Source organism: Chiloscyllium plagiosum, chromosome 14 (assembly GCF_004010195.1).
Source record: "Chiloscyllium plagiosum isolate BGI_BamShark_2017 chromosome 14, ASM401019v2, whole genome shotgun sequence".
Classification (NCBI taxonomy): domain Eukaryota; kingdom Metazoa; phylum Chordata; class Chondrichthyes; order Orectolobiformes; family Hemiscylliidae; genus Chiloscyllium; species Chiloscyllium plagiosum.
The window spans coordinates 46,981,236-46,992,680 of NC_057723.1; the positions used below are offsets into that span (position 1 = coordinate 46,981,236).

An 11,445-nucleotide genomic window follows, 5' to 3' on the forward strand; every position below is an offset into this window, starting at 1 on the left:
CACACACCCTCTCTCCTCGTCCCCATTCCCCCTCCCGGCCTGGTCAGAATTCTGTATCTCTCCCCATCATGACTAGTTAGGAAACATAATTCTTAGCATCCCTGCACTGCAGGAAAATGTCATTTGACCCACTGCATTTGTTCCAAACTTCTGAAGAGCATCCCACTCAGACCTCGACCCCAACCCTATCTCCATAACCCCGCGTTTACCAAGACTGCATATCTATGGATACTATGGACCAATTTAGCATGGCCAATCCATCTAACTTGCACTTCTTTGGATGTAGGGGTGGCTTAGTGATGGCACTTCTGTCTCTGTATCAGGGATCCAGGTTTGGTTCCAGCCTTCAGTGACTGTGTGGAATGTGCAGTTCTCCCTGTGTTTATGTGGGTTCAGCTGGATGTTCCGGTTTCCTACCATAGTCCGAAGATATGTGGGCTACATGGGTTAGGCGTAGTCAATGAGGGCTTGTGATGATAGGGTGGGATGCTCTTCAGAGGTCGGGGTGCACTCAATGGGCTCAGTGGTCTCTTTCCGCACTGTAGGGATTCTGTGATTCTAAGACTTTGGGAATCTCTTATAATTAAAATTGAATACCAGAGACTGCACTCCTGCTGACTTTGGGTTCACACTTTCACATTTTTTATCTTCACCCTTTGTGAATTATGACCTTAGCTCATGTGAAATCTCTAATGAATTGTGGATTTTCTGTGGGTCTGCCAGCTATTTGAAACAAGATTTTGTTTGGTTTTGTTCAGGCGTTTGCTCACATGGAGGCATGATGTGAAATTATGCTCATTGCTAACCACTACTATGTAGTTACGATGTTATGAGTTGGAAACGTGTTCTATGTTTTCAACAAATTTTAGCTGTACTTGCTGTCATCACAAGGGACAAAGCAATGCGATGCTGGTTGTTAGGTTCTTTTTCTTGAGATTCTTCCACACTTGATGCAACTGCAATACGCCAACTTCTGTGAACAGCCAAAGTTTACTAAGCAAGTACTAGCTTTGGAGGATCACTTAGCACTCTTCATAATGTTTGTGAAGCATGTCAAGAGAAGATCCCTGAACAAATGAACCATTTCTTTCTCTATAGTGACCTGACCATCTCCAGAAACAATGTAATGTAAATCATCCCTTCATGGCAAGATCTGTTGTAAGTCATTTTTATAGCTACAGGATGTGGTCAGAATTTTAATTGCAATGTTCTTATTGATTCTGAATAGGAGATGATAATGTAAGTTCTTTTACTCTGAATAATAGGAGATATTAATGTAAATTCTTTTACATTGTACCGGCCAAATAGAGAAACATACTACCCTACCCTCAGGACATCCAATTTCGTGCAGGTCAGCAGAGCAAATTAACCTCTTAACATCTCATGATTTCCAAGAGATATAGTCCACCTTTGAGAACTAAAGACATTGTCTGAGACAGTAATACCTTACAGAACGTGGACTATACAGCTGCAATATTTTTAATTCTCATTCTGTTCACTTATTTTTGTATGTTATATTTTTGCATATTTCAGGTTAAGGAGAATAACTATCGTGGTCATGGTGACAGTGTGGATCAACTCTGTTGGCACCCTACCAATGCAGATCTCTTTGTAACTGCCTCTGGTGATAAAACTGTTCGAATCTGGGATGTCCGAACTGCAAAGTGTGTTGCTACTGTGAACACGAAAGGTATGTCATTTGGGAATTTTCTGGATACTGTAACATATTAATGTTTGGAAATTTGGTTCACGTAATGAAGGGTTACGAATGACAAAACTGACTACCCTATGAAAATGATGTTTCCAATATAAGTAGTTCCAGTGCTTTATATTCAGAATTTTTATCACCAGAGTTTGCACATCAATTGTTCTCTACATGCACACTACCATTTCTTGGTATATTATTTCCAGACCAGGTACTATCTAAGGAGCCTTGGTGAATTTCTTCAATTTATCTTGTAAATTGTACATGTTACTGCTACTGTGCTTTGGTGGTACAGGGAAGTTAATTTTTATAGTAGTCGTGTCAGTCAACTGGGCAGCTTGGTTCTGATGGAATAAGGCTGCTTGAACATCATACGTAAATCAGGTGGAGGATAGGATCAGTTTCACTGATGAGTAATTTTAAAATTCTTTACAAATACCTCTTCCCTTTTCAGCCTACAATCTTGCAAGGTTTCTGCAGTCCTTCAATCCTGGCTTCTCGCACATCCGTGACATTGATTATTTTAACTGCTCTATTGTTGTGGTCTATGCCTTAAGTTGCCAAAGTCCCGTGTTTTAGAACTCTTTCCTATTGCTTCTCTATGTCAATGTCTCCTCTTTTCAGACGTGCTTTAAAATCTATCTCTTTGACCAAACTTTTGCTTGCCTTTTATAACCATCAACTGTGGATCTATCAAACTTTGCTTGACAAAAGCTCTGTGAAGTCTTTTGGGACAATTAATTATTTTGGAAAATATTATATGATGCAAGTTTTTTCTCTTTTATTTTTGGTGACAAATATTTAGAGTACAAATTTGCTTCAGGTAGTATTAGGGATACTTCAATTTCTTATTTAAGTGATTCAATGTCCTTGGCAATGCCAGTATTTATTACTTAACCTCAATTGCCACTGAAAAGTTAGAGACCTGTGTTATTGAACTACTGCAGTTCAATTGTAGTGATGCAATTAATTGTCTTGTTAGTCCATTTTGAAGAGCGGTAAAGGCTATCAAATTGCTGTGTGTGTCAGGAGTCGCAAACATGTTAGATTTGATATGAATACCTGGTTTCTTTTTGTACACTAATGAGCTAATTGTTCTGACAGTCCAGTAATTTTATGGTTACTATTACTGACAAAAACCTTTTCTTTTCTTTTATTCACTTGTGGAACATGGGTTTCACAGGCTGGGCTGGCACTTACTGTCTGCCCCTAGTTGCCCTTGAAAAGGTGATGGTGAGCTGCCTTCTTGAACTACAGCAGTCCATTGAATTTAAAATGTCCAACTGTAGGTGGGGTTTGAATGCTTAAATCTGAATAATTGTTACAGGTTCCTGGATGCCAATCCAACAGCATTGTCACTATTCTACCATATCCATTTACTTTGTTATAATAATGTAAAAGTGCAGTGTGTGCATTATTTTTATCTTGAAACAGAAATGATTATTCATTTATTTTTAGGTGAGAACATTAACATCTGTTGGAGCCCTGATGGCCAAACAATTGCTGTGGGAAATAAAGATGATGTGGTCACTTTCATTGATGCAAAATCTCACCGATCAAAGGCTGAAGAACAGTTTAAGTTTGAAGTGAATGAGATCTCCTGGAACAATGATAATGATATGTTTTTTCTAACCAATGGCAATGGCTGCATCAACTTACTCAGGTAGTATATATTTTGAACTTTGTTGAATTTCTTAAAGATAGTTTAGCAAAGATAAATGTATAATTAACTTCGTATAGCATTATTGCAATAAGAAGTTACTTAAAGACGTAAAGCATTTCTTATAATGTGCAAGTATATCTTTTTAGTTTTAATAAATTTGAGAAATTGGGAAATCTATTTTCAGATAATTTTAAAAAAAACTTTGCCTTTCGTTGAAATACTTCATTTCAGTGTTGCCTAATGGTGTACACATTGTCTTTTTTTGTAGTCAAAAATAGGGTGGCATGGTGGCTCAGTGGTTAGCACTGCTGCCTCACAGCACCAGGGACCCAGGTTCCAGCCTCGGGCAACTGTCTGTGTGAATTTTGCAAATTCTCCCTGTGTCTGTGTGGGTTTCCTCCACGTACTTGCGTTTCCTCCCACAATCCAAAGATGTGTAGGTTAGGTGAATTGGCCATATTAAATTACCAGTAGTGTTAGGTGCATTAGTCAGGGGTGAACGTAGGGGAAGGGGTCTAGGTAGGTTGCTTTTCGGAGGGTCGGTGTGGACATGTTGGGCCGAAGGGCCTGTTTCCACACTAGGGAATCTAATCTAATCAAAACAATTGTAAATGTTGTACTTTTATTGGCTTTGGTTGTATTTTTGACTTTTTTTTTAAAATTGCAAATCTTGAATTATTTCTTGCTTGCTGGCTAACTTTCTGCTCTCAGGCTGAGTAAATATGCAAGAAATTCCAAATTTTTTTCATTGCTACTTTTTCTGATTTATAAAGTACCAAAAGATAAGCAGGTTTAACCCATTATAAATACAGACCAAAAATTCCAATTTCTTCTGGAATCATGTTTGATACAAAGTTCTCTACATGGGAAATTGTGGTTTTGAAAGAATATCCAATTACTTTGTGGTCAGGCTAAGTGATGTTTCAAAACTCTGTAATTTATGTTCTTCACATACCAATTTCTACTCTATGGCAATGAGAAAAATCCCAAAAGTGAGAATTACCCAGGCTAGGGGTTGCGATTAAGGGAAAAATGTGGGCTTTCCTTTTGTCAGTGTTGGTCAGAGAAAGTCACTTAAAGTTAAAGAACAAGATACAGAATATGCATTGTCTTTCTACAAAACTGTACATTCAGTATTATAAACTCCAATTATAGCTTTGTGTAATTTCAAATATTTGTCCATTGTACCTATAAAAATGATGAACGCTACTGTTTATTGCCCCAGTGGATGATCTCGTTGTGCTTAACTGCATGTAGTGAGCATTATGCAATAACCATCAATTGCTGTGAATTTCTTTCAATTTGTTTTTACATTGCAGTTATCCAGAGTTGAAACCGATTCAATCAATCAATGCACATCCTTCAAATTGCATCTGCATTAAGTTTGATCCAACAGGCAAATACTTTGCCACAGGGAGTGCAGATGCTCTGGTTAGTCTTTGGAGTGTGGATGAACTTGTTTGTGTAAGATGCTTCTCCAGGTGCGTGTCCAGTAAGAATTATGTGCATTATGCATTGGCATGTTTAGACTATTGACCAGATACTGGGCATGGAAAATAAATACAGTATTTTCTGATTTAATGTTAACTCCATTTTGAACTATGTTACCTGTGATGAAACTTCTCATTATTATTGTTCACTATTGACTTTGCATATACATGAGTCCACAATGCATTTGTATCTGTACTGTGTGAAGAATTATTATTATGATTGCTTAAAATTATTTTATTGTCATTATTCTGGGTATATCTAGCTGAAAGTTAAGACTAATTTTTATTTCTAATTTTATTTCAGTTAATTTATAATTCATGAAGTCAAAATAAATTCAAATTCCTGTTACAAAAAGTGGAGTATGAAACTGAAAACTTATGCTGTATAAATTTAGAATTGGGTATAAAAATGATTTCAGTGATATGAACTTTTGAGTTCTGCAATGAGATGATAAATGGGCACATTGGATGAAATGAGCAAAAACATGAAATAACTGTTCTTCAAGTGAAGTGAAAGCAGAGGCTTTGTCCCAAATAATAGTTTTACTCCTCATGTTTCAGAAACTGATCTGTTGAGAATTTTTGCTGTTATCAGTAATGAAATTTTGTCCACTTTTGTTTTCCACTGCTTTCTTCAGACTTGACTGGCCCGTGAGAACATTGAGCTTCAGCCATGATGGAAAAATGCTAGCATCTGCTTCAGAGGATCACTTCATTGACATCGCAGAAGTAGAAACTGGTATGAAAATGTAGTCTTAATTAGCGGTCACTCCTTTTGCTCAAAACATGTTACTTTTTATAAACTTGAGTATTTTCATTTAGATGCAATGCAGAACTTTGGAAACCTTTTTTGATATTTGTTTCACATAGGTTCTAAGGGCATTTTTACAGTAAAATTCTAATACAACTCATTGAATTGGAGTGAAATATTGGTGGACATAAGATTTTAGTTTCCTTTTCAAGATGAGTAGAGTGGGTACATTTTGATTGTGTTTTATTGAGATCTGTCTTGATTAAAATTTAAAAATATAAAGCATAAGTATTGTTAGCATGGAGCAGTGTTTTTTTTTAGAGCAGTAAGACTGTGCTATTTTCTGTGTCTGTAGATTAAGGTGCAAAGATAGCCTTTAGTAGTGTGATGTGCTCTACTGGGGATGTGGGAGATTAGGGAGAGTTTCCATGTTACTGATGATTAAGTCTGCAGCAAGTGTGTTTGACTGCGCATCCTATCAGTTTGCATGGATAGATTGGAGCAGCAGTTAGCAGTAATGAGTTTACAGGAGCTGGGGGTGTGTTATAGGAAGCGAGAAAAAAACTGCAAATACAGTCAAGTAGATGGGTTGCCCCTGGAAAGGTAGGAGAGGAAGACAGGTAGTGCAGGAGTCATCTGTGGCTATCCCCATCTCAAATAAGTATGCTGTTTTGGCAAATGTAGGGAGTGATGGACTGTCAGGGGAATGTAGCACGAACAGCCAAGTTTCTGGTACCGAGACTGGCTCTAATGTAACGAGGGCTACGTCAGGTTCCAAGTGATGGATTATGATAGAGGACTCTCTATTCAGAGGCACAGATAGATGTTTCTGTAGTGGACAGCGAGAAATCAGAATGGTGTTGCCTCCTTGGTGCCAGGATTAAGAATATCTCAGAGAGGGTGCAAAATATCCTCACAGGAGAGAGGGGCCAGCAGGAGGTGGTTGTTCTCATTGGAACAAACGACGTTGGAAGGAAAAAGGATGAGATTTTAAAGGGAGAATACAGGAAGTTAGGCAGGAATTTAAACAGGAGATCTTCTAGGATGATAATATCTAGGTTACTTCTGGTGCCACAAGGTAGTGAGGGTAGGAATAGGAGGGTAGAGCAGATGGGGGTCGGACCCAAGGATATGGTGAGGAAAGATCAGTCTGCGACTGGTACAGTTACGAAAAGGAGCAAGTAAAACAGGGCAGGAAGGAACAAAGCAGAGAATGAGATAGGACTGATAAATTAAACTGCATTTATTTCAATGCAAGGGGCCGAACAGGGAAGGCAGATGAACACACGGCATGGTTAGGAACATGGGACTGGGATATCATAGGTATTACAGAAACATTCCTCAGTGATGGACAGGACTGGCAGCGTAATGTTCCAGCATACAAGTGCTATAGGAAAGATGGAAAGGAGGTCAAGAGAGGAGGGGGAGTGGCGTTTTGATAAGGGATAGCATTACAGCTGCACTTAGGATATTCCTGGGAATGCATCCAGGGAACTTATTTGGGTGGAACTGAGAAATAAGAAAGGGATGATCACCTTATTGGGATTGTACTATAGACACTCCAATAGTCAGCGGGAAATTGGGAAACAAATTTGTAAGGAGATCTCATTTATCTGTAAGAAAAATAAGGTGGTAATGGTAGGGGATTTTAACTATCCAAATATAGACTGGGACTCGATAGTGTTAGTTTGTGACTACAAGAACATTTTCTGATTCAGTATGTTGATGTACCTAATAGATAAGGTGCAAACCTTGACCTACTCTTGGGAAATATGCCAGTGACCATAATTCTATTAGTTTTAAAATAGTGGTGGAAAAGGATAGGCTGGATCTAAAAGTTAAAATTCTAAATTGAAGCAAGGCCAATTCGGCACGAACTTTCAAAGATTGATTGGGACAGATGTTTGCAGGTAAAGAGATGGCTAGAAAATGGGAAGCCTTGAAAAATGAGATAACGAGAGTCCAGAGACTTTGTGTTCCTGTTAGGATGAAAGGCAAGGCTGGTATGTTTGGTTAAGAAAAAGAAGGAAGCATATGCCAGGTATAGACAGCAGAGATCGAGTGAATCCTGAGAAGAGTATAAAGGCAGTAGGAGTATACTTGAGAGAGGAACCAGGAGGGGGAGAAAAGGACATGAGATAGCTTTGACAAATAGGGTTAAGGAGAATCCAAAGGGATTTTATAAATACATGAAGGACAAAATGGTAAACTAAGGAGAAAATAGAATCCCTCAAAGGTCAGTAAGGCAGCCTATGTATGGAAGCAAAGGAGATAGGGGAATACTAAATGAGTATTTTGCATCAGTGTTTACTGTGGAGAAGGACATGGAAGATATAGAATGTGGGGGAATAGATGGTGACATCTTGAAAAATGTCCATATTACAGTGGAGGAGTGGATGTCTTAAAATCGCATAAAGATGGATAAATCTCCAGGACCTGATCAGGTGTACCCTAAACGCTGTGGGAAGCTAGAGAATTGATTGCTGGGTCCCTTGCTGAGATATTTGTATCATCGATAGTCACAGGTGAGGTGCCGGAAGACTGGAGGTTGGCTAATGTGATGCCACTATTTAAGAAAGATGGTAAAGAAAAGCCAGGTAACTGTAGTCTGGTGAGCTTGACATCAGTAGTGGGCAAGTTATTAAAGGGAATCCTGAAGGACAGGATTTACATGTATTTGGAAAAGCAAGGCCTGATTAAAGATAGTCAGCATGGCTTTGTGCATGGGAAATCATGTCTCATTAACTTGATTGAATTTTTTGAACAAGTAACAAAGAGGATTAATGAGAGCAGAGTGGTGAACGTGATCTATATGGACTTCATTAAAGCGTTTGACAAGGTTCCTCATGGTAGACTGGTTAGCAAGGTTAGATTACATGGAGTACAGGGAGAACTAGCCATTTGGATCCAGAACTGGTTTGAAGTTAGAATACAGAGGGTGGTGGTGGAGGGTCCTTGTGACCAATGGTGTGCCACTAGGACCAGTACTCGGTCCACTGCTTTTCTTCATTTATATAAATTATCTGAATGTGAAATTGGGAGGAAAAGTTACTAAGTTTGCCGATGATACCAAAATTGGTGGACAGCGAAGAAGGTTACCTTAGAGTATAATGGGATATTGATCAGATGGGCCAATGGGCTGAGAAGTGGCAAATAGAGCTTAATTTAGATAAATGTGACGTTGCATTTTGGAAATTCAAATCAGGGTAGGACTTACACACATATTGGTAAGGTCCTGGGGAGTGTTGCTGAACAAAGAGATCTTGGAGTGCAGGTTCATAATTTGTGGGAAGTGGAGTCACAGGTCGATAGGATAGTGAAGAAAGTGTTTGGTGTACTTTCCTTTATTGGTCAGAGCATTGAGTGGAAGGGTTGGGAGGTCATGTTGCGGCTGTACGGGTCATTGGTTGGGCCACATTTGGAATATTATGTGCAGTTTTGGTTTCCCTCCTTTCCGAAGGCTGTTGTGAAACTTTAAAGAGTTCATAAAGAGTTTACAAGGATGTTGCCAGAGTTGCAGGATTGAGCTATAACGAGAGACAGAATAGGCTGGGGCTAATTTACCTGTAGCGTCGTTGGCTGAGGGGTGACCTTAGAGGTTTATAAATCTATGAAGGACATCGCTAGGACAAATAGACAAGGTCTTTTCCTTGGTGTGGGGATGTCCGGAACTAGAGACCATAGATTTAGGGTGAGGGTGGAGAAATTGAAAAGGGACCTAAGGGGCAACTTTTTCACGCAGAGGGTGGTGTGTGAATGGAATAAGTTGCCAGAGGAAGTGGTGGAGGCTGGTACAATTGCAACATTTCAAAGGCATCTAGATCGATATATGGATAGGAAGAGTTTAGAGGGATATGGGCCATATGCTGGCAGATGGGGCGAGATTAACTTAGGATATCTGGTCGGCATGGACCAAAGGGTCTGTTTCTGTACTGTACCTCTTTATGACTGTAGGTGAGTAATGATTATTCCTGGGTTTAGTGAGAATGAAATACTTCCTATTTTAGCCACCTTGTACAGAAAAATCTTGATTATCCAAAGGACACAGGTGGGCAGTATTTCGTTCAGTTAATCGACTGCTTGACAACATAGTTTAGCCGAGCATCAGGACCTTGCGATCTTGCCAGATAATCTGATATTCAGATAAACAAATGCTGGAAAATTGAGGTTCATGTATTGCTATACATTTTTTTTTGTTTAACAGGACAGGCAGCATCTGGGAGATAAGCAGTGTTAAACTTTCAAGTTGAACTAACGTTTATGTAGAATGGCTGTCAGCTTATCTTGGTTGCACTTTTGAGCTGACTTCATGTACTCCTGTGCAAAACAATGCTTATGTGAAGGTTTTACTTAACTTTTGGTCAGTTTTTCTCTTTGTGACCTCTCTTCACTCTATTCCCATCCACTGACTTAGAGCTTACAAGGTCAGAGTTTCTTTCAATCACATGGCTCACTAATTAGTTTCAGTTTGGGTTTATGACAATAAAATTGTTCTTTTTGAAGAGTTTCTGCACGTATGATGGGCTGAATGGCCTTGCAAACCAAAACTTCCTATGCTCTTGTCTTAACATTGCCCATTCATTTAAACACAGAAAAAGAAAGATTATATCTGAGACATTTCAATTTTGATACAAGGTGTCCTTTGCCTTTTGTGAATAGCATTGTCCATGTAAGGATAGTTTTGTGTCCAATGGTCATAGTCACTAAGCATGTCTTACAAATCTATGACTGTCAGTGAGACGGCATATCTTAATGCAGATTCCACAGCAAATAGATGATACTTTACTTTCAATTTTGTGTCAATTTAAACCCTGATTACCAGTCATTGGAGGTCTTGTGCAGACCCCAAGGGAAATGCTTTAAGTGCAGGCATGTATCTGTGGTCGAGAGGATCTGATTTTGTCATATAGTGCAAGAACGTAACACATGGTCTGATGAGGATGGTGTGCTCATGTTGATGTATGATTGATATTTAGAAATAACCCACTTTTTAAATTGTTAACGTGAAGAAGACTTAAACCAAGTATGACACAGCAGAGCTACAACAAAATTAGAAATAACCACTCCAACATATTTTTCCATGTTGTCGTGTCTTAGTTTTGTGATCTTTTGAGTGAAATTGCTCATTTTAGTGTGTATTTGATTTTATTTTGTCATAGTCCACTATCAACTAAGTTGATACAAAAACCTGTCTTATGTAGAATCCTTACTTCTAAGACAAGGAAAATACTTTATTTCCTTGCCTGGGTGAACGTCTAAAGCCAGACTATGAAATGTGTAATTGCCTAATCTCTGAAAGAGGACCTCATAAGTAAGTTATGGCAAAGAGACAAGATTTTATGCTTTCAGCTCGATAAGTTGATGTAATGCTATTGATTATAGTGTAAGCAAAATATATTCCATTCTTGTCTTAACCTGGAGGTACCGGTGTTGGACTGGAGTACAGTTCATCCACTTTACTAACACCTTCCACCCCGACCTCAAATTTACCTGGATCGTCTCAGACTCCTCCCTTCCCTTCCTAGACCTCTCCATTTCTATCTCGGATGACCAACTCAGCACGGATGTTTACTATAACCGACTGACTGACTCCCACAGCTACCTAGATTACACCACCTCCCACCCTGCCCCCTGTAAAAACGCCATCCCATATTCCCAATTCCTTCACCTCCGCCGCATCTGCTCCCAGGAGGACCAGTTCCCATACTGAACAACCCAGATGGCCTCCTTCTTCAAAGACCGCAATTTCCCCTCAGACGTGGTTGACGATGCTCTCCACCGCATCTCCTCCACTTCCCACTCCTCCGCCCTTGAACCCCGCCCCTCCAATCGCCAC

At 39.3% G+C, this 11,445-nt stretch overlaps 1 protein-coding gene across 1 annotated transcript in view; it reads left to right on the forward strand.

Moving 5' to 3' along the window:
• thoc3 (THO complex 3) overlaps nt 1-11,445 on the forward strand; it is a 17,417-nt gene that overhangs the window by 1,112 nt on the left and 4,860 nt on the right. Inside the window, exons 2-5 of the mRNA XM_043703758.1 lie at nt 1,534-1,690; nt 3,164-3,368; nt 4,688-4,849; nt 5,497-5,597. Of these exons, the coding sequence (XP_043559693.1) occupies nt 1,534-1,690; nt 3,164-3,368; nt 4,688-4,849; nt 5,497-5,597 (625 nt within the window). The remainder of the gene's footprint in view (nt 1-1,533; nt 1,691-3,163; nt 3,369-4,687; nt 4,850-5,496; nt 5,598-11,445) is intronic.